The 24,092-nt window shown below is 41.5% G+C and overlaps 1 protein-coding gene across 10 annotated transcripts in view; it reads left to right on the forward strand.

Moving 5' to 3' along the window:
- DGLUCY (D-glutamate cyclase) overlaps positions 1-24,092 on the forward strand; it is a 120,163-nt gene that overhangs the window by 90,309 nt on the left and 5,762 nt on the right. For 7 of the 10 annotated variants that reach the window (XM_031454186.2, XM_064486197.1, XM_010988188.3 and 4 more), the window contains 3 exons: positions 3,086-3,185; positions 6,148-6,296; positions 8,975-9,094. In XM_031454186.2, coding sequence (XP_031310046.2) covers positions 3,086-3,185; positions 6,148-6,296; positions 8,975-9,094 — 369 coding nt within the window. Of the gene's footprint in view, positions 1-3,085; positions 3,186-6,147; positions 6,297-8,974; positions 9,095-10,955; positions 11,046-14,316; positions 16,602-17,062; positions 17,102-24,092 lie in introns of those variants that run through there. The other 3 variants (XM_064486198.1, XM_031454189.2, XM_031454188.2) reach the window with 3 other exon arrangements.

The raw sequence follows: 24,092 nt of genomic DNA on the forward strand, positions 1-24,092 counted from the left end.
TGGAAAACAGTATGGCAGTTCCTCAAAAAATTAAAAATAGAAAATACCATGTGATTCAGCAATCCCACTCCTGGGTATGCACCCAAAAGAACTGAAAGCAGGGACTCAAACAGGTATTTCCACACCCATTTACACACCCAGCAGTTACTGTTCACAATAGGCAAACGGTTGGAGCCCCCAACCATCCATTAACGAATGGATGGATAAACCAAGTGTAGTGTATACATACAATGGAATATTACTCCGACTTAAAAGGGAAAGAAATTCTAACACATGCTCCAACACAGATGAACCTTGAGGACGTTATGCTAAGTGAAATAAGCCATTTGTCACAAAAAGACAAATGCTATATGACTCCCTTTATATGAGGTACGCAGAGCAATTCACATCATAGGGGCAGAAAGTAGAATGGTGGCCGCTGGAGACTGGGGTTGGGGGGAATGGCAGGGACTTGGTGTTTAATGGGTGCAGACTTTCAGTTTGGGAAGATGTAAAAGTTCTGGGGGTGGATGGTGGTGATTCTCACACAGCAGTGTGAATGCACTTCATGCCAGAGAACTGTACTCTCAAACATGGATAAGATGGTAAATTTTACATTATGTATATTTTGCCACAATTACAATTAAAATTTTTTTTCAAAGAGTACCAGTTTGAGCCTGGGTAACTGAAAGTGTGGACACCTACTAGACACGCATGTGGGGAAGGCAGCAGGCAGTTGGATCTACGAGCTGAGTTCAGGAGAGCTGTCTGGGCTGGAAAGATAAGCAGAGAGCATTTGGCATATTGATGGCCTTTCAAGCCGAGACACTGGATGAGATCACAGAGGGAATAAGTGAGGACAGAGAGGAGGACTCGGATGGTACCCGAGGATGCTCCACGCAGATAGGTGGAGGGGAGGAGGGGGTCAGCAGGGAGACGGAGAAGGAGCAGCACTGAGGAAGGAGGAGGACCAAGACCACGTTGACACCAAGGAGAAGGGACAGCCAGCTTTGCCAACGGCTGACCACAGGCCGGTGGTCCTTTGCCTCTGACCGCCGCCCTGCTGGTGATCGAGCCACCCACTGCCCCCGAAGCCACTCTGCCCTCCAGCTCCCCTGACCGCCGGCCCCGAGGCACCCACCGGACGTCAGCTCAGAACGGGGTCTCGCCCACACGAGGCCTTAGAATTTTGAATTTGCTGTCTTACATTTTGCAGCACTTTCTAGAAGCAATTTGGCCTTTTAATGACAATGATTTCTGTGCTTTTTATTCCTAAAGCCTAGGAAATGTTTAAAGAAGAAAGCTCAGTCATTTCTTCCCTGTCTTGAGCAGAAATGGATAAATTGGTTCTTTGGAGCTCAGGGGCGGGGTGTCCTCTTGCCCCAACCTTTGTCGCTCAGGGCTCTCTCTCTCTCTGTGCCCCACTTGGGGATACGCTATGTTCCCTGCCCGGTGTGGCTCCCTGGTGCCCTGTTTTACTACTATTGTAATCCTCAATCCGATTTCAAAGAAATAAGAGAGTTGGGTTTACTCAACACGAAGCTCACTGCTTGCACACATCATACCACTGTGTGCACAGCGGTCCTGGGACTGGGCATGATTAACCCCGTCCTGCAGAGGGGGAAACCGAAGCTCAGGGAGGTCCGGTGGCTAGCCCCAGGGCACACAGCCAGGAACTGCTGCTTTCCACCCAGGTGGTTTGGTTCTATTCAGCCCAGGCTGCCCCTCACAGTACACAGGGGGGTGGATCTTTCGACTTGCTGTGACCGCCCCCCCATTCCCTGGGGTGAGGTGTCATATGCAGAATGAGCTTGGGGGTTACCCCTTGATACATCACTGCCCACGGCATGTCTTTCCCCCTAGGCGAGGGTGGGGCTGGAGAGGGGCTCAATGGAGCCAAGGCAGGGGCACTTCGGGATCTGACAGTGATCTGGCTCCTCATCCGCAGCTTGCCCCATGGGCCCACTGAGGTGGCCGTGACAGCTCCCGAAGGGCTTGGGTGACAACGTGGGGAAGCTGGGGTGGGAAGCAGCTACCTCGAAGCCTTGTGATTGTAGCATAGACAAGATGCTTACGTGGGTTGGCTTTATGTGAGAGAATGAGGGGCCGAGGATGGAGATGAGGGGGATGACCAGAGTGCCCCCAAGCTTCCCCTTGGCCTCACTGCCTGGCCGTGGAGCCAACGGGAGCTCCTGCAGAACCATCAGGATCGTGAGGGTGGGGTCCACCATCCCTGTCCTGGGCCCTCAAGTCTAGCCTGGACAAGACTTCATCCTAGGCCAGCAAATACACAAAGATTTTACCCCAGACTACTATGAGGTGATTTAGTTAATGAGAATCAGATCAATTTTATTTTACTCTGGGATTTGTGTGCGTGTTCCACATATTTTACCATAATACGTATTATTACTGTAATTAGAAAGTTGTGCCATTTCTGAGCAAGTTCATTTTGGAATCACTTTTATGCCAAGTAGCTAACTCAAGGCCCAGATTCTGGGAACTTTCCTGTTTTCTTGAACTTCCCTGAAGGTAGTCAGGGGGTTGGGGGGTGGGGAGCAGATGAGAACTTAAGTTGGGAACTGGAGTCATGACAGTGACCTACATACTTGGCTTTGCCCAAGTTATTTAGCATCTCTGAGCCTCAGTTTTCCTCCTCTGTAAAATGGGGATAACAGTGGTTCTTACCACACATAACTGTTGAGAAAATTGAGAGCATGCATGTAACATGCTTAGCACAGGGCTGGCTCACTGTCACCAGAGGCACCTAAATGTGTTCCCAATACTCACGATGCCAGCCAGTCAGAATTGGCCTCCGGTCACGTGGGCTTGAGGGCATCTGCCTGCAGCATATTTGCTGGCTGGCAAGGCTGGTGACACTAGCCCGACTCCACCCCCACACCCACCAACCCTAGGGTTTACCCCAAACTGAAAATAAACTTAAGTGTCCTCTGTGTCACGGCGTTGGCTTATCTAATGAAGTATTCTGTAGGTAGGTGTCATTCGGTCATAGTGATGATGCTTTCCAAGGAAGCTTTGGAAAAGCCAACATGAATTCCCAAATGCAGCACCAGGGCTGACGGCTCCACCCTTTGCCTTTATTTCCAAGGTATTCTGAAGACACGGATCCCCCTGCTGACTTACCAGGGCGGATCGACAGGAGCTGCTCAGGCGTTTCTGTGCGCAGATGGGGACCCCAAGTCACCTAGGTAAGTGTGTCCCATCCCCGTTTGAGTGGGTGAAGGTTCAGAAGCTCTTGTGCTGTTAACTTTGGCCACAAAGTGTCTGCACACCTCAGCCTCCCAGAGAGGACAGAACCAGGAGCCCAGGTTTCTGATGGGCCAGACTCACCAACGAGGCTAGAGGATTTCAAGGTGTCTGGGGCTTCGCAGAGGGTCCCTGGAAGTATCGAGTTCCCGAGAGATGTCATATCTTCCTGATAGAGAAGACAGGAAAACTACAAAACACAAAAACTAGCAGTTCCTCAAACTGGGTTTCCATTAGAGAGACGTGAAATCATTTCAGTGGGAGGTGACCAGCACCTTTGGAAAATGAAATAGAAATAGAATATGATTCTATTTCTTGTATAGTAATGGTTAGTACCCTCTTGTGAAACTTTTCGAGTATTTTTTATTTTGTGTTGTAGTCAAACATTTTGAAAAATATTTCTTTATTTTGTCTAGAGACGTATTTCAGGCCTTATAAGTTTGAATACAGTATTCTGCAATTTTTTTACAACAATCCGCCGTAATACATTTTGCATTGCAGATCAATACACACACACGTAACTGAAACAGAGATTTCAAACAATGTTTACTCTTGCTGTGTGCAATGTACTCCAATATTTTCTATTCTACTTTTCAGAAGATGCTGACCTTGCCTAGTAAGTTTATTTCACAATCCACTAATGAGTGTCCACTTCAAATTTTAAAACACCGCTTTAACAGGCCTGGGGGGCATAGCTCTGTTGCAGCTCCCAGCAGAACCCCATGTTTATAACGAGGACCCTGAGACCCTGAGTCACCAAGGAGAAGTTCGATAGTGGATCCGATATGCTATTCAAAGCTGCAAGAACGTGTGTGGTGCACATTAGAAATGTTTATATTCTCCAAATGGTTGGCTTACAAACAAAGCTCTGGCAACTCAAGGAGAAACTAGGAAGTTCTCCTGGGTGGGACCCCTGATGCCAGATTGCACAGGTGTCGCTGTTTGCTGAGTGGAGGGAAGTGAGCCAGACCTGACTGTGGGGAGAGACGATTCCACTGCCTTCAGAGAAGACGCAGTGAGTCCTCCCAGGGAGCAGACTTCCCAGGACTGGGTTACTGCTCCCTGTAGCTAAATGGACACTTCTGGCCAAAAAATAAAAGTCCACCTTCACACGGTAAGGAACTGAGTTCCCCGGGGGAAAGGTTCAGAAACAGCATTCTCCTTCCAGAACAGGGGACGTATTTATCTCAACCGGAACTCTTATTCTAAGCTGCGTTTTCATCACCATTGACATAGGTCTAGAGGAAATTCGAGGTCAAGGCTCCTTCCCCTTCCTGATTCTGCTTCTCAGAAAAAGTGGCTGCCTTTTTCTGTCCTAGACACATGCCTCAGGGCCACATTCCAACACCTCCTTAGTGGCCTGCCCTCCAAGCATACGTGATGTCCCTGCCTTCTAGCACAACTGAAGGACACGGACAGGCGTGTAGGTTTTGTTTTTTTAAACAAGTGCGAAAAAAAAGCATTCAGATTTAAGATTTTCTTTTATTGTTGTAAAGTGTGCATAAGATAAATTTTACTGTTTTAGCCATGTTTCAATGTGCAGTTCAGTGGTAATAAGGTGTATTCACATGTTGTACAACTATCACCACCATCCATCTCTCGAAATTTTTTGTCTTCCCAAACTGGGACTCTGTCCCCATTAAACAGTAACTCCTCATCGCACCCCCTCCCCAGCCCCTGGCGACCACCGTTCTACTTTCTGTCTCTAAGAATTTGATTACTCTAGTACCTCATATAAGTAAAATCATACAGTATTTGTCCTTTGCTGATTGGCTTATTTCACATAGCAAAATATCCTCAAAGTGCATCTATGTTATAACATGTCAGAATTTCCTTCCTTTTTAAGGCTGGGTAATATTCCCTTGTATGTGATTAGCACATTTTTCTTACTTGTTCATCCATCAGTGGACACATGGGTCGCTTCTACCTGCTGCCTAATGTGGCTAATAATGCTATGAACATGTGTACATAAACGTGTCTTTGAGGCCCAGCTTTCAGTTCTTTTGGGCCTGTACCCAGAAGCAGAATTGCTGGATCATTTGGTAACTCTATTTTAATTTTTTTGAGTAGCCACCATAAGGTTTTCCATAGCGGAGTTAAGATTTTGAAGAACTCCATCGTAGGGGAATTTAGAGAGAGAGAAACATGCAATTTTCATGTTCTTAAATTGGTTTATCAAGACAGCATTCCTCCTAATAATGATAGCAACCATAACCACAACCGCTGACCCTTACTCAGCCCTGAGTACGTGTGGGGGTCTCTTGTGCATTTCCTCGCTGAAGCCTTTCGACAGCGTATGAGACATGTATTGTTGTTAGGTCATCTGACAGGTGCGGAAAACGAAGATTAGGGAGTTTAAGGACTCGCCCAAGGCCACTGGCGTGAGGACCTGGAACCCATGCCATCCGACTCCACAACCCACATCCTTCCCACCATCCCATCTGTGTCCTCATCTCTCATCTCCTTCTATCTAAAGAAGTTTATCTTGTGTTAGATTCATTTGGCTTCTATTTCAATTCCTTGGTAGTCTGTTTCATGTCTGTGAACTGAACAAGACCCTGGAAAACGGTGGCGGTGGTGGGCCAGTAGCGGTCATCACTCCCCACGCTGGGTGCCAGCTCCCCTGCTGGTTAACGGATGTGCAGCATGGGGACCCTGCCAGCCACACCTTCTGCTCTCTCAGCCTCTGTCTCTAAAAACTGCTGAAGATTCTGATACTGTTTCTTAAAATGATAGATTAGCGCCCAGCACAGGCTCTGGCACGTAGTTGATGTTCCTCCAAGTTCTGTAGGAATGAAGGAAACACAGAGTGGAGCGTTCTTTGCACAAACACAGGAGGGCATGACCCAGCCAGGCCCCTGGCTCTCTGGAAGGCCCCTGTGCTCTGTCCTTGTACCCCCGCAGATTCGACCATCTGGTGGCGATAGAGCGCGTGGGAAGGGCTGCTGACGGTAATTACTACAACGCGAGGATGGTGAGCATCAGGCACCTGGTGGACCCCATCGACGAGCTTTTCCTGGCAGCGCAGAAGATTCCTGGCATCTCATCAACTGGTAAGCGAGGGGCACTGAGATTTCAACAAGACCAGCACCTAATGCCTTGTCATTGACTGTGGACCACAGGACTGGAAGGAGTTATACAGGACCATTGATTTCCACTCCAGAGAGGCTCTTTGTTTATTAGGGTTCATATAGACAATAATGACTTTGTAAACATTTAGAAATCCAGTGTTCCCATGAGCAGGAATGGGAAATGACACTTAACCGAGCATTTTCTATTTGCCCAACTCTAAAATATTAAAACTGACAATAAAATAATGACAATAATAAAATCAAAACATGGTACATAATTTTGGTCATATAGGAGGAATGTACCATGTGTATTATGTACCATCTTATGAAGTATATTAATTTTTAAATATATCTTAAATTTATGATTAGTGTGATATTTTAATCACTAATAACATAATGGTGTGATCATTCGTGTTTGTACAGAACTCTATAATTTTCAAAGAGGTTTCACAGCCATTGTATTGTTTAAGCCTCTTTAAAATCCTGTAGGTAAGGCAGGGATGGTTTCCAAAAGTGAGGCCTAGGGAGGTTTCTAGAGGTTGCCCAGCTAATCAGTGTTGCCGGTAGGATTAGGAGTCCAGACCCCCAGCGCCCTACCTGACATGCTTTTCATGGGCTCCTTTATGAATCTCTGAAAGGCTGGATGTGACGGGAGCACCAGCATTGCTCCCCCAGGGTGGGTGTCATACCCTGGAGTAGTTAAGATGTGTTTGTCATTCCATATTTATTTCTTCTCTCCATTAAAACTCTTCAGAGAGTTTCCCAGACTCATTAGTTGCCTTTGGCTTTTGAGGTTTTGATGAGACAATGAAAGGCTTCCTGGCTGAGTAGAAAATTTCTGCAAATCACCCTGGTCTTTCCCAGAAGAGACCTTGGGTGTGGTACCCACAGAGCGCTGGGTTTGTACTTCCTGCCTCTCTGGGTGGGGCAGGCGAGGACCTGAGGCCCAGGGAGGTGGCGGGGAGGCATCTCAGGGTGGAGAGGAAGGGATTTCTGCATCCAAAGGGGGAGCAGGGTCCCCAGGAGCCATAGAGCAGGTGCTCTTCCCCCGCCAAATGGACCCCCAGTCTGTGCTGATTCCCCCAGTGATGCCCCCAAGATCCCAGAGGAAACAGGTGGAGCCGGCTGTTTGTGCTTTCAAGTTACCCCCTTTGTGGACCCCTGACCCTTCGCTTGGCCTCAGAAGTCCAAGCCCCTCCTGTGTCTGCTTGCAGCCCCCTGTTCAGCAGAGCTGCCCGCCGCCCAATGCTCCTTTCTCTCCTCTGCTCCATCCACACTGCCTTGTCATGGAATCGCACTCAGTTGAGAATCAAGACACCCACCTCCCACTTACTACCGGGGCCCTGCCCCTCTCAGAGACAGGGAGCAAGGCCACAGACGGGACAGGGGAGTGAACAAGATGAAATTCATAAAATGCTAAAGTGCAGAGACAGAAGTAGACAAAACTCCAACACTGGGGGTTGTTGCTATTGTCCTTCGTTCAGTGGATCTGGAATACTGTTCTGAGAAGACCCGCAGGGTGCAGACCTAAGGCACTCGCAACCTAAGGCCTCCCACCGAGACCAGGTGTCCGGTGCCCCAGATGAGTCAGCTCCAGGCCCCTCTGCACCTTCCCGCAGTGAGCGCTCACCTCTGGTGGAATTCTTCCACGTGCTTGTGGAAGCAGACACGAAACAGTGCGGCATCCCTTCTGCCGGCTGGGGGGCCTGGCTCTTTGTCCTTAGGGCACTTGGACAAGCTTCACCTTGAGGCCCCTGCAACCATCTTCCAGAGGCCGATCCAGCTGACCTCCAGTCTACAGAGTCCTCCAGAAGTACCTGGACACGGACTAAGTGGTGTTTGAGCACCGCCTGACAGGGCGCAGGCTGCAGGGCTTGTTAGAGTTTGTCTCACCTTGTTCCCGCACAGGTGCAGTTGCCTGTTCGCTAGGTGTAGCCCGTTCACCTACTTTGAACACCATTCATCTCACCAATGAATTAAATAATTTCTAACATTTATTTATTCTAACATATTTATTTTAGCATTCATTATGCTAACTAACAACCTTCTGGTGCCTATCAGACTGGCCTTTAGGCTGAGGTCTCTTTCAGATACCACCCGGCCACCCCCCGGGTGTGTAATCCTGGTTAGGCTGCTTTACATGTTAACCAGGTGTCCATCTGGTGTGGATTAAAATTAACTGGCACACAAACACTTTACGTTCTTTAAACGGAAGCCTGTACAGTAAATTACAGAATTGACTTGAACAACCTGTACCAGTTGCCTTCTGCCAGTGGAATGCTGTCTGGTCACATTAATGGGGCTCAGGGGCTGTGGCCCTTCCCTAAGCAGAAGCCACTCAGAAAAAGAGGCAGTCCTGAGAGTCACCATCTCCTGTGAACCTGGCACCTTCAGCATAGAGGGCACTCTATCTGTGACTAGAGAGATGGCCCACTAGGGGACATGGCCACACGCTGGTGAGTTCCAAGCTTTGACTCATTTTTAGCTAGAGAAGTTTCTAGAATACCTGAAGAAGTACATCATCTCCTGGTTGTCTGAAAATGTATCCAGAGTCAACCCCCTCCTCCACCCTATGGCATAAGTGAAGGGGCCTTCCTGCCCCACGACCACCCCCCATCTTGACTGATCCTATACACTGACTCAGTTCCCCTTCCCTCCAGGGGTTGGTGATGGAGGCAATGAGCTTGGGATGGGCAAAGTCAAGGAGGCCGTGAAGCGCCACATACGAAATGGGGACGTCATTGCCTGTGACGTGGAGGCTGACTTTGCTGTTATCGCTGGTGAGTGCATGGATGGCCAGCCAGTCAGGCAAGGCTGCCCAGGGGCAGGGACCTGGCTTAGAGCCTGTGCAGCCAAAAACTCATCTGCTTCACGAGCAGAGTGTAAAGGGCACCAGGGCAAGAAGGGGACAAACTTTCTCATTCAGTCATTCAACAAACATTTACTATGTGCCAGGCATTGCTCTGTGCACTGAGGCTGCAGTAGCAAGGGCCCTGCTCCACAAAGCTCTTGCTCTAGTGTTGGACGATGAGTCTCAACAAATACATACATCAGATGGTGCTGAACAGCGGTAAGAGCCACACAAGGGTGAGAGAGAGCAGTAGGCAGGCCACTTTACAAAAGCGGTTAGGGAAAGCCTCTCTGGAGAGGAGTCACCTCTGCTTTTGCCTCCTGTGTGGTGGAAAGGAAGAGAACAATCTGGCAAATGTTTGGAGGATGCAAGAGACTTCCCACTCTCCTTTCACTAACCCCTGCCCCAAGCTGCCCTGCCCTTCCCTGCAGCTGCAAACTTTCCTGCGTCCAGGTCCTTCCAGGCCCCACCCTTCCTTCCTGGACTGCACCACAAGTTTCAGGAAATTCGACAGATACCTGAGAGGCCCTCTCCCATTTCATTATCAGAAAAAGCCAAGAGATGAGCAGAGATGTCTGAGGGAACCAGCACCTGGATAAGAAGATCTGAACCATAATTAGCAAATTGCTGGACGTTTCCTATGGACAAGTCTGAGTCAAAAGCTCCTGGTAGCCAAGATGGGGGAATATGGAGACCAGTCCTAGGAGCTCCCATGCTTCTATGAGCTTTACCTCGAGGAGCTCTACCAGGTCCACACAATGAATATCAGAGAAAATCCCCTCATGCTTTAGGTAGGGGAGGGGAGGGGAAATGGAACCATTTTGAAATACACCAGAGCACTCTGTTCTTCTGAACAAGGCCTGCCCTCAGAAGAAACAATTTTATCAGAGCCTAGCCTGCTGGGGTTTTATCAGAGCCTAACTTACCTAGGGGAAGGGACATACCCAAAAGGAGACAACATGCAACAACAGGTGGATAAGGTAAACAGACAAATGGAGATTCTAATAAAGAATCAAAAAGAAATGCTAGAGATGAAAAACAATTTAACAGAATAGAGAATGCTTTTGACATGCCCAGCTCTTAAATGCATTGTGTTCCAACTTTTGTCAATGTTGGTTAATTACCATAAATTGTTCTCAGAAACCACTACAGAAAAGAAAGGTGGAATCACGTCCCGTGCATAGACTGGACACACATGAGAAAATAATCTCTGACCTTGATGATATGATAGTAGGAACTTCCAGAACTAAAAAGATAAGAGAAAAAAGACAGAAAGAAACAGAAAAGTATATCCAAGAATTGCGGGACAACTACAAAGATGTAACGTACATGTAACGGGAATACCAGAAGGAGGAAAAAGAGAACAGGGTACAGAAGCAATATTTGAAGCAATAATGACTGAGAATTTTCCCCCAGATTGATATCAGACACCAAACCATATATTCAGGAAGCTCAGAGAACACAAAGCAGGATAAATGCCAAAAATCTACACCTAGATATATGTTAGAACTTCTGAAAATAAACAATAAAGAGAAAATCTGTAAAGAAGCTAAAGGGAAAAAACACTTTACCAAAAGAGGAGCAAACATAAGAATTACATCTAGTTTCTCCTCAGAAACCACCCAAGCAAGAAGAAAATGGAGTGAAATATTATATATAGTGTTGATAGAGAAAAACTACCAACCTAAAATTCTATATCCTGGAAAATTTTTCATCATAAGTGAAGGAGAAATCAAAAATTTCTCAAACAAAAATTAGGGGAATTTATTGCTAGTATAACTGTCTTGCAGGAAATGTTAACAGAAATTCTATACAGAGAAGGAAAAGTATATCAGATCTACACAAGAAAGGAAGAGCATTGGAGAATGAATAAAATAAAGGTAAAATTAAAACTTTTATTTTTCTTATTCTTACTTGATCTAACTGATAATAGTTTATTCAAAATAATAGTGGTGATAATATCATCAATAAATATATGTTTATGTGTATATATGCACATATGTATGTGAAATGAATGACAGCAATGATACAAGGGATGGGAGGGGGGAATTAGGAATATTTTGTTATTATAACATGCTTGAGCTACCTGTGAAATGGTTATTTGAAAGTGGACTTAGATTCGTTGTAAATGTATATTGCAAACTCTAGGGCAAACACTAAAAGTTTTTCTAAAAAGAGGTATTGATATACTAAGAAAGGAGAGAAAATAGCATCATATAAAGTGTTCAACTAAAACTACAAAAGTCAGAAAGACAAAATAGGAAAAAGAATAAAGGCACAAATATAAAACAGTAACAAATATGGCAGATAGTAACCAATCATATCAATAATCACCTTTAACGTCAATGGTCTAAATACTCCAATTAAAAGACAGAGATTGTCAAAGTGGATCAAAAACAAGCCACTACAGTTGTCTAAAGAAACCTACTTTAAATATAAAGATACTTATAGATTAACAGTAAAGGGGTAGAAAAAGATATACCTTGTTAATACTAATCAAAAGAAAGTAGGAGTAGCTATATTAATTTCAGACAGAGTAGACTTAAGGACAAAGAAAGTTACCAGGGTTAAAGGGAGCATTAAATAATTATAAAGGGATCAATACTCTAAGAAGACATAATAATTCTTAATGTGCATACTCCTAACAACAAGAATGTCAAAATATGTAAGACAAAAACTGATAGAACTGCAAGTTAGAATAGATGAATCCACTATTATAGTTGGAGACTTTAATACACCTCTATCAGAAATGGACAAATCCAGCAGGCAGAAAATCAGTAAGGGCATAGTTGAACTCAACAACACCATCAATCAACTGTCTATAACGGACAGCCTATGTCCTCCTCCATCCAACAGCAATAGCTTATGCATTCTTCTCAAGCTCACATGGAAAATTCACCAAGACGGAATACATGCAGAATCATAAAAACCACCTTAACAAGTTTAATAGAATAGAAACCATAACATGTCTGCTCTCAGATCACGATGGAATCAAACTAGAAATCAATAACAGAAAAATAGCTGGAAATTTCCCAAAGTACTGGGAGATCAAACAACATGAGTTTTCTAAATAACATGAGTCAAAGAGGAAATCTGAAGACAAATTTTAAAATGTTTTGAACTAGGTGAAAATACAACTTACCAAAAACTGTGGGATGCAGCAAAAGCAGGAAACTTTATTGCATTGAATGTATATATTAGAAAAGAAGAAAGACCTAAAATCAATCATCTAAGCTTTCACCTTAGGAAACCAGGCAAAGAAGAGACAAATACATCCAAAGAGGGAAAAGATAGTATCAATTAGAACAGAAATCAATGAAATTGAAAACAAGAAATCAATAGAGAAAAATAACAAAACCAAGAGCTAGTTCTTTGAAAAGATTAATAAAATTGATAAGGATCTAGGCATGCTAGCTAAGAAAAGAGAGAAGACACAAATTGCTAAAGATAGTTAAGGGCATATCACTACAGCTGCCATGGAAATTATAAAAATATTAAAGGGAAACTATGAACAACTCTGTGTCCATAATTTGATAAAAAATGAAATACTTAGGTATAAATCTAAAAAAATGTGTAATATGAAGAAAACTCTAGAACTCTGATAAACAATATCAAAAAAATAGATAGTCCATGTTCATAGGTTGGAAGACTCAATATTGTGAAGATGTCTGTTCTTCTCAACTTAATCTGTGGATTCAATGCAACCTCAATCAAAATCCCAGCAAGTTATTTTGTGGGTAGCGACAAAATGATTCTAAAGTTTATGTGGAGAAGCATAAGACCCATAATAAGCAACATGATTTTGAAGGAGAAAAACAAAGTTGGAGGACTGACACTACCTGGCTTCAAGGCTTACTATAAAGCTACGGCAATCATGAGTGCCATACTGGCAAGAGAATAGACAAATAATCAACTGAACAGAATAGAGTACCCAGAAATAGATCCATATAAATATAGTCAAATGATCTTTAACAAAGGAGCAAAGGTAATACAATGGAGCAAAGGCAGTCTTTTCAACAAATAGTGCTGGAACAACTGGACAGCCACATGCGAAAAAAAAAAAAAAAACACCACAGGGTCCTTATACCTTTCAAAAAGTTAACTCAAAGTGGATCACAGAACTAAATGTAAAATGTGACACTGTAAAACTACTAGAAAATAACATAGGAGAAAACCTAGACATTGTGTATGGTGATGCCTTTTTAGATGCAACACCAAGGCATGATCCATGAAAGAAAGAATCAATAAGCTGGACTTCATAAAAATTAAAAACTTTTGGAGAGTGGCCAAGATGGCAGATTAGGAAGACCCTGACTTCACCTTCTCCCACAAGCCCACCAAAATTACAACTATTTACAGAGCAACCATCAATGAGAATGACCCGGAGACTAGCAGAAAAGCTCTTTTACAACTAACGATATAAAGAAAGAACCACAACCAGATGCATTGAGGGGCAAAGATGTGGTATAGTCAAGACCTATACCCAAGTAGGCAGCCCACAAAGGAGGATCACTATAATTGCGGAGGTTCTTCTCAAGGATTGAGGAGTCTGAGCCCCACATTGGGCTCCCCAGCCTGGGGTCCTGCACTGGGAAGACCCCCAGAATGTTTAGCTTTGAAGGCCAATGGGGCTTACTTTCAGGAGAACCAGAGGGCTGTAGGAAACAGAGATTCTGCTCTTAAAGGGCACACACAAAATACCACATACTCTGAGACCCAGGGTAGAAGCAGTAATTTGAAGGAAGCCTGGGTCAGACTCACTTGCTGATCTTGGAGAGACTTCCAAATAATACTATGAAGCTACAATAATCCAAACAGCATGGTATTGGCACAAAAAAACTCATAGACCAATGGAACAGAATAGAGAGCCCAGAAATGAACTCATACTTTTATGGTCAATTAATCCATGACAAAGGAGGCAAGAATACACAATGTGGAAAAGACAGTCTCTTCAATAAATGGCACTGAGCAAACTAGACAGCTACAGGCAAAGGAATCAAACTGGACTACTTTCTCATACCATATACTAATCAAAATGTATTAAAGACTTAAATGTAAGACCTGAAACTTATGAAACTTCTAGAAGTAAACATAGCCAGTACATTCTTTGACATTGGTTTTAGCAATATTTTTTTGTATCTGTCTCCTCAGGGAAGGAAAACAAAAGCAAAAATAAACAAATGGGACTACATCAAACTAAAAAGTTTTTGCACAGCAAAGAAAACTATCAACAAAAGAAAAGCCACCCACTGAATGGGAGAAGATATTTGTAAATGATATATTTGATAAGGGGTTAATATCCAAAATATACAAAGGACTCATATAACTCAACATCAAAAAACAACATGATTAAAAAATGGGCAGAGGATCTGATGAGACTTTTTTTTCCAAAGAAGACATACAGATGGCTAACAGGCACATGAAAAGATGTTCAACATCACTAATCATCAGGGAAATGCAAATCAAAACCACAATGAGGTATCACCTCACACCTGTCAGAATGGCTACTCTCAAAAAGACAACAAATAACAAGTGTTGGCAAGGATGTGGGGAAAAGGGAACCCTCATGCACTGTTGGTGGGAATGTAAATTGGTGTAGTCACTATGAAAACAGTATGGAGATTCCTCAAAAAATTAAAGCTAGACCTACCATATAATCCAGCAAGTCCACTACTGGATATTTATCCAAAGGAAATAAAAACACTAATTCAAAAAGATATATGCACCCCCCTGTTCATTGCAGCATTATTTTCAATAACCAAGATATGGAAGCAACCTAAGTGCCCATCGACAGATGAATGGATAAAGAAGATATGCCATATATATATAATGGAATATTACTCAGCCATAAAAAAGAATGAAATCTTTCCGTTTGCAACAACATGGATGGACCTAGAAGGTATTATGCTAAGTGAAATAAGTCAGACAGAGGACAAATACTGTATGATTTCACTTATATGTGGAATCTAAAAAATAAAACAAATGAACAAACATAACTAAACAGAAACAGAATTACAGATACAGAGAACAAACAAGTGGTTGCCAAAGGGTTGTGGAGGAATGAAATAGTTGGCAAAGATTAAGAAATACAAGCTTCCAGTTACAAAATAAATGAGTCACAGGTAGGAAATGTACAGTGAGGGGAATATAGTTAATAATTATATAATATCTTTGTATGGTGACAGATATTAACTAGATTATTGTGGTGGTCATTTTGAAATGTATAGAAATACATAATCCTTATGTTGTGTAACAGGAAGTAGCATAGTGTTGTAGGTCAATTATATTTCAAAAATAAACAACCAAACTGATAGAAAAAGAGATCAGATTTGTGGTTACCAGAGGCAGAGGGTAGGGGTAGGGGTAATTGGATAAAGGTGGTCGAAAGGTACAAACTCCCAGTTATAAGATAAACAGGGGTAACATACAACATGATTAATATAATTAACACTGTCCTATATTATATATGCAAGTTGTTAAGAGAGTAAATCCTAAGAGTTCCCATAACAAGGAAAAAAATTTTTTCTATTTCTTTAATTTTGTATCTATATGAGATGATCGATGTTCAATAAACTGATTGTGGTAATCATTTCATGACGTATGTAAGTCAAATCGTTATACTTTACACCTTAAACTTATACAATGCTGTATTCAATTATATCTCAATAAAATTGGAAAGAAAAAAATTTAAAATTTCTGCTTGGCAAAAGACAATGTCAGGAGAGTGAAAAGACAAGCCACAGAGTGGAAGAAAACATTAACAGAAGGCATACTTAATAAAAGACTATTATCCAAAATATACAAAGAACTCTTAAAACTCAACAGTAAGAAAATAAACAGCCCAATTTAAAAATGGGCAAAAGTCCTGAACAGACATCTCACCAAAGAAAATATACAGTTGGCAAGTAAGGATACGAAAAGAAGTTCAACATTCTATATCTCTACCACTGATGTGGTGATTTTAGCAGCAGGTAGAGGCCCCCAGAGAGAAAAGGCAGATAGTGAAGGGTGACAGAGGGCAAAAGTACCATCTGTTTCACCATAACACAATCAGCATTTTCATTTTGCATGTTGGTTTCCAATTCTCATACTCAATATATACCCACTTTTGGCTTCTGACTAAGACATGATCTTCAAGCACATAAAGAGGTGATGCAACACAGCATGATGGAGCTGTTACCTGTCCCTCTGAGGATAGGCATCCGTGCAGCAGGAGTGAGTCAGGTTTAGCCATAAAGGAGGTTCGGGAGTGGCTTCCTAGGGTTATTTCCTAATTTTTTTTCTCTGAAAGTCATTAACAGTACATAATCCGGATGGTTTAGAACAATGGTTCTCAAACTTAATTTGCATCAGAATCACCTGGAGGGCATAATTTAAACTCAGTTTGCTCCTTCACTCCCCTGCTGAGTTTGGATTAAGTAAATCTAAGCTGTGGCCCAAGAATTTGCGTTTCTAACAAGTTTCTAGGTAGTACAGGTGCCGTTGGTCTTCAGACTATTCTTTGAGATGAGTTATGCTGCTTAGAGGCAGGGTGATGAACCTGTCAGGGAGCAAAATTTACAATGCCAAAATGTGTCTCCTTGGCATGAGGATTTATTTAGGCTGATTATTTTTAAGAAACAGAAGACTCAGGAAGTCTTTCTTTTCTGCTCCCCCTTAACTGCCTAAAGAATTTCAATAAAGGGCCTATTCCCCGAATAGAGCTACTACCAGAGATAACTGCTAAGAATATGGGCCAGGTGTTGGGCCTGGAGATCAGAGTCCACTCTCTGTCTCTTTGTCTCTGCACAGCGCAGCAAACATTTATTTACCAAACATTTCCTTTCCATCTCCACGTGAATTGCCTTCCTCCCCTTTGAAGTCTCAAACCAACACCCCAACATCCTCTTTTCTTTAGCTGAAGATGGCACTTAAGGTGAAGACTTCAGCCATTTGGGTGAGTTTTTCGGTTCTCTTGTGTCTCTCCCATGTATACATGTTATTACACTTCCGTTTTGTTTTCTCCTGTTAATTTGTCTCATGTCAACTCACTTCTTATACCAGCCTGAAGAACCTAGAAAGATAGAGGAAAATTCCTTCCTCCCTGACAGTTGGCATAGTCAGCAGGATTCAACCTGACTGGCTGGACGCTACTTACCCCAAATTTGCCACAGCTAAGAGATCTTGGGAGAACTGACAAAAGCCGGCAGATGGTAAGAGTTCTTACCTCTCAGTCTCCCAGATCTCTGCTTGCAGGGTCTATTGGAAGCGAGAGTGGTAAGAGCCCTTTATCTCTTTTCTAAAATTAAATTAGCAGGAGAAAATATTTGTGGAGCTAGTTCCTTGGACCCAGCGATTCTTGGTTTGAAAATGGGCAGAGTACTCGATTTGTTGATCCTTTTCCTCCCAAAGATGGTTATTATTTTTCTTTATCTCTGTCTATTGTGTTGTTTGCCATAAGAAGGAAATTCCATAGGTAGGATGCAGGCATCGGCCCTATAAGCCTGTTGTCCAGGCTGGCCCCACAGACTGGTGAGTTTGCAAGTCTCACTAGACCGGCGTCTATTTAGACAAACTTCACTGTGAGTTAATATGTACAAGATAAGAGCTATTGCTAAAGGATATCTTGGCAGTCATAGCTGCACCACTGGTCGGTACAGCTTGAACATTTAAGGGCCATCAGGGCTCTCACCACCTCAAGAAGGCACCCATGAAAGGATAAGTTAGTTGTTTAATGGGTTAAATAAACACTAGGTCACTTACCAACCTCAAGAATATTTCCGTGCCACACAGGGTACACTGTAAAATACCACACAATCCTCAGCCCCACAGTACATCCCTCTTAGGTATTAGTTTAGCTCCAAAAAGCTGTTAATGTGCATATAAGAAAAAAAAAAAACAGACATGGTTTTTCCATCTATCTTATACGTCCTGAAGAGCTTGGTTTGCTGACCAGTGTGCATTCTGCAGCTAGGCAGGCAGGCTGGGATTCCAGGCAGCTGTAGCCAGGTAACAGCCAGAGCTTGTGACCAGCATCTCTTTGTCTGGCCACGCCAGCTCTCAGGGGAGTTCGTCATAAGGGGCCTTTGTCATCTCAACCTTTGTTGCTTTGTTAGTGGTGTAACAAAGTTCTCTGCTTTCTTAGACTATTTTGGCGAGTGAAATTTCTGGATCTTGTGAGATCCTGTACATTCTTGTGGGATGCCTCTTTCATCCATAGTTAAAGCATAAAAAGTCTTACTGGTTTGAGTTGCTGCTAAGATGCTGCTCATCAGTGGCCAGTTGATGGATCCTTTGAATCAGAAAAACTTCTAAATTGGTAAATTTTTTAGAGAGCTCTCATTGTAAACAGCTGTTTTATGGATACCTGTGGAAAGACCAGATTAAAAGGTGGAAAAAAACAAACAAACAAAGGCTAACCTTAAGAACTCCCTTAATTAAACAACAAGAACAACAACAACCTGCCTCCCCCCCCAAAAAAACCCAAGGATTTGGGAAGCCCTGTCTAATTTGGTGTCTAAGCTTCCCTTGTGGGTGGTGCAGATGCTAATAAAAACCTTAGGTTAATTAAGAAAAGAATGGGAGGAAACCAGGGGAAAGTCAGGGTATTCTTCCCCAAAAGGTAGACATTTTTAAAGGGTTATTAAGAAGGTAAATAAAGCAAATATTGAAAGTTGCGGAATAAAGAGGACTCAGAAGGGGAAGACTCACAGGACTTGTGCAGCAGGATGGAAATCTTCAGATGGTTATTAAGAAATGGGATAAATACAATGGACATTGATGGGATTAAAACAGATTTTTCATACAGCACTACATGAGACTGGGCAGGCCAAAGGGACCCCCTTTGGTCCCCCAAACTTAAAGGGCCCCAAACAAGTCTCCTTTATTTACTCCAGTTTGGAGAAATTTTTAAAACTGGAAGGCAAAAATTACAATAAGAAATTTGACCAACAATCACTTGAGGCAACAATTAGATCAATTAATCAAGTTAAAGATTGACAAATGGGCCTGGGTCCTTTGGCTTAACCCCTCACTGCGGACCCAGAGCCTTTTACACAAGAGTGAGTGAATGGCTAGGGGGTGGAGAGACGTTTCTGGGACTCCATGATGCAGGAACCTCACAAGTTGTACCAAAATCCATTGGTGGAACCCTGACTCGGGCCACAGAGATTGAGGAAAGTGAAAAGTACAAGGGTTGGTAAGATTATGACGGACTGTTTGAGCGGATGATAAATGAAGAAGTTATACGATGCTGCATGAGTGTTTTATGGGAATGGATGCTCTGTCTGGTTGGGAATCCTCCCACCCAGTATTGGAAGACTGAGACTTGTTGATGGGGTCCTAATGGAGGCTATGATTAAAGGTATACAAGTTGATGAGATTGAGGTGGAAGCTTATTTAAAAAATTGGTATACTTGAATGGACTTTATGAGAGGTGGTGATGTCTCTTTTGCCTGATTGTATTGTGAGGGTAGATGTTGTGTTTCACTGGGGAATGTTTCCACTGCCTCGTATTGTAAGACGGGGCATATAAATCCACCCTTTGGGCAACGTAGTTAAATATGCATGAGAGCCAACAGGGTGGCCTGAGCCCACACAATGTGAGATGGAAACTGGGGGCTAATACTGGGGCCTGGTAGCAACAATAGTGGAGGCTTTTTGCCCCTTGTGTGAATTGGTCTGGGGTTGACTTGAGCACTCATAAAGAGAGCCTTTCTTGAATGCCTTGCACAGACTTTTTGAAGGCATGATACAGTGAACTCTGAAGTTCTAGAACACAGAAGTCTTTTGATTTCCATTTTAATTGGAAATCTCCCTGATATAAAGAAGTGAATTAAAGAAAATGCAATTGGATGGGCAGATCGGCCTTTTGATATGAGTTAGGTAGTAGCCCAGTTCTTTGGGGAACTGAAAGCAACTGTCTTTTTTCCTGCAAGTCTCTGCAAAATCAGAAATGTTAGCATCGCCTGCAGTTACCAGAGACTGAGCCCCATTAACTCAATCAGGAGAACTTACAAAAAAAAAAAAAGGGAAAGAGGTCTTTTCAAAAGTACAAACTACTGGAAAGGCTCTCTCACCCAAAATCTAATTCACAGCATCCTTACTAAGATTATTTGTCAAGGGCATATACAACTCTTAAAGGTCTTTTCCACAAAGAGTAAAAAGCCTTCACCATCTGAGTGGATAAATTTAACTTAATCCAGTTGTTATTTATAAACTAGTGAGTTTTATATTATGCCTGATTCATGACAAAAGTTTTAAAATGAAAGCTCTAAGGCCCCTGGTTGTGTCTGCCTGTATGTCTATGTATGTATGTTATAGACAGGGTATTTTCCTACCGTCTGATGGTATTGCCAAAATTTGTAAAAGAGCTCTCTTTCATTGGCTTAAAAGTAAACACTTATGAGTTGAATTATTTCTAAATATAACAGACTAACTCAAATCTTTTTTCAAGTTCACATGATCTATGATTAACTTTCAGTATACAGAAACAAATTTAAAGTTAGTGCTTTAGTGAGAATAGACATGTCTTTAGAATTATCAGCATTAAATATAAAACTTTTACTCTACTTGGGTTTACTAGTCACATAGATTCATATTATCTCCGTTACAAGGTTTGTCAGCAAGAAAAACAGCCTGGGATGGTGGCTGACTGTGTGTAACATCTCCTGAAGTTTTCATGGGCACTTTAAACGTGTCTGGAACAAATGATTTAGAGAAATGTAAATAGGATAAGACTTAGAAATAGCTTCCAAAGTTCCAAGTTCTTTTGGTAACTTAAAACTTTATAGAGTTTTGCTAAGTTAAGTGATGGGAATTCGTTGAATGTCTAGATCATTTCCAAATAAAATAAGATATTGAAATTACTAAGCAAGTCTAAGTTTACCTCCTTTTTGTCTTCTTGTTACAAAAAAAACTAAAGATGTTTGGATCTATTAGAAATGTGTCTTATACCACATTGAGAAAAAGAAATAATTATGCTGTTAGGAAATGTATGTTGCTAGAAAAGTATTACTTCTATTAATACATAATACGTGTAAAATATACATTATGAAATGTATTTTTTAAATGCTGGCATAACAAACAGTTCACAATTGTTTTCTTCTTAGTTTTCAGTAGAAATTAAGGTTTTCTAGGGTTAAGAATTCTAATGAACATATTATAGAACTACTAAAATTAATAAAGAAAACATCTGCATATGTGAGGAAGTTTTTAAGAAGGTATAAGGAATGGGAATGCATTTCGTTAAGGTAAAATAAAGTAATTTTGTCTTAAAAAGAGGTTTAAAGAAAAGGGAAAGCATAGGACAAAATCTGAATGTTAAAAAAGGGAGTTATGGAAGGTTTATGGAAAAGGAACTCTAACCCTAACCCTATCCCTAAGAAAAGAGTTTTGTGTGTGGTCAGGACTGGCTGAGATTAGAATAAATTTGAGTGAATGAGTCTTAATATTAAAAGTAAGCTGGTACAAAATTAGAATCTTGTCTTCCTTCTCTGTAAAAGAAAAAAGTCTGTTCTTCATAAGGAAATTGTAAAATATTTTTCTTTACCTTTGAGTAGTCCGCCTAAAAAGAAGGGTTTTATGTTTTATCAGAATAATTTCTTATGTTGATTTTATCAGGTCTTTGATTAATTAAACTGAGTCTTTTCAGTATTATAAGAACTATGTAGTTAAAAAAAAAACCAGTTATTTGCCTGTGAAGTCTTTGTGACTTTGATTAAATGGATAACTAAGTATGGTTTCACAGTGACCTATGATCCTATTTCACCAAGTGTTTTTAAACCTTTTGATATCTTTGACAGACTTCCCCAAATCAAATTCTAAATGCAGTAATTTTGACCGCTAACTAACTTTGGGATTTTTCAGAGGGCCCCTGAAAGATCTCAAAGAGAAGTATTAAACTAATTAGGCTCATTGGGTATGTTTAATTACATGGGAAGCATTGTCAAGTACATGATGATAGACCTTCATAGGTTATTCTGGATGAATAAATGTTATCAACATAAATATTCTAGAAATTATATAAAATCCTAAAAATTCAGATATGTACTGACATAATGTTATTAGTCATAATTCTAGTTATTATCTTAAAATGTTGTATGTTACAGAAATAACCAGGTTCCCTTGTCAACTGCATTATAATCAGATCTTTTACCATGCTATTTTAAGTCTTTTGTCATTTATAAAGTTACTGTTTTACGCTGATGATTTTAAAAAATGCTTCACCTTCAAGAAAGTTCGTAGGAAATACTTTTTGACGAATATAGGTTTCTGAAAACCTTCAGATCAGACCACTGAACTGGGTAAGAAATTACAGAGCTCTAATGGAAAAGCCTGATGGCTTCATAAAACTGCTAACAAAAGGTCAAGATCAACAAGAATTAATTACATGGGACTGAATGAACTGATAATTATAATTCTAATTTTTATGACTTTTTGTCTGAAATATTATTGGCTTTTTAATCTTTGTTTTCCAGATAAAAGAAAACCTTTCCTCTTAAGCTAATTGCCAGTTAACAGCAATTTGATAAATTATACCTTTGTAAGCAGAATTGAAACATTATCTTTTGAATTGAAAAATTATCTTTGTTCTCCCTACCCAATCCCTCTAGAATTTCAAAGCTCTTAGAGAGTATTCTTATTTTCATGACAAAATAGTTATTTACATAAGTTCACTAAAATTCTGTTTTACTTGTAACAGGACACAATTAGAAACACTGGTTTTATTACCAATGTTTTGACTGGGATGTCGTAGTTGAGAATATGCATAGACTCAGTTGTGACAAGACAGGTTTAAGGAACTAAGGTTGACTTTATGGCACCATAAAGAGCCTTAGAAAAACAGCCTGGTGCTCTGTTTATAGGGTTCTCAGTGCCCTACCAGGTGAGTAAGGAAGGTCAATTCTTGGCAGTATAGGAACCTCAGGATATTTTGGGGGCCTCGAAAAGAGAGGAATTCACTCAAATCTATAGGTATTACAGGTGAGTCTGATGGCAAGTTCTTGGCATGGGTTTCCTGGCCTTGAGAGGCTATTTAACGTTCAATCTGGAGATCCCTTATAAATAGTTCCAACAAAGCAGATGTAAAAGAGCCTGTATCATCAATTACTATTACGTAAATAATCAGGTCAAGTTTAATGAAACTAAACTTATCTTGCAAAGAAATTAGTTCCTAGTTTGGCTATCTTGAGTAGAAATGAGACTGATTTTAAAGAGAAAAAATGTCTTTCTATAGAAACTATAATACGTACTTGCGGATATTAGATTCTGGCTCTGTTAGTCATCTTTGAAGTCTTGTTTTTCCACCTGTAAACTGGACTGGATCCTGAATTCTTCTGATTTCCTCAAATATTTGGCTACAGCTTTCCAAACAAATGTTTCCAATTTTTTTCTGACTTTTGACTTGGAATCACTGAGAACCAAAGTTGCCCTTTTCCTGAAGCCCTGCAAGTTGAAGCTGAAAAACTTGATATAAACGTGAGAGAGGTCACCGCCATAGCCCACATTTAGACAATCTTCATGCCCATTGCTGTCTAAGCCACTCAGAAAGTTTACCTGAACACCTGATGACATCATCAAAGGCATTTCAAACTGCAAAAGATGCTTTGAGCCTGACATCTAGAAATCTTCTCAACTGGCAGTTCTCAGGACTCAGACCCTGGGTTTATAATCTACTCCAACTTTTATTTTCTTTCGTCCCCGTAGAAATGCCTCAGATTAAATACCTGATTGCTTGCACCTCATAAGCCCAACTTTGAGAGCCCACCTGTATCAGCACCTCCTGAAATGGGATTAACTGGACTGACCTATTGTCAGGAGGACTGAGAGACTGGTTTAATGAGAGGAGACAATTCACCAAGTCAGCTTCTGGACTGAGACTTCTTTAAGAAGTCTCAAAAGCGGGGATGTAAGGAGCAAAATCTGCCACCCCAAAATGTGCCTCCTTG

The sequence above is a fragment of the Camelus dromedarius genome, chromosome 5 (genome assembly GCF_036321535.1).
Source record: "Camelus dromedarius isolate mCamDro1 chromosome 5, mCamDro1.pat, whole genome shotgun sequence".
NCBI lineage: Eukaryota > Metazoa > Chordata > Mammalia > Artiodactyla > Camelidae > Camelus > Camelus dromedarius.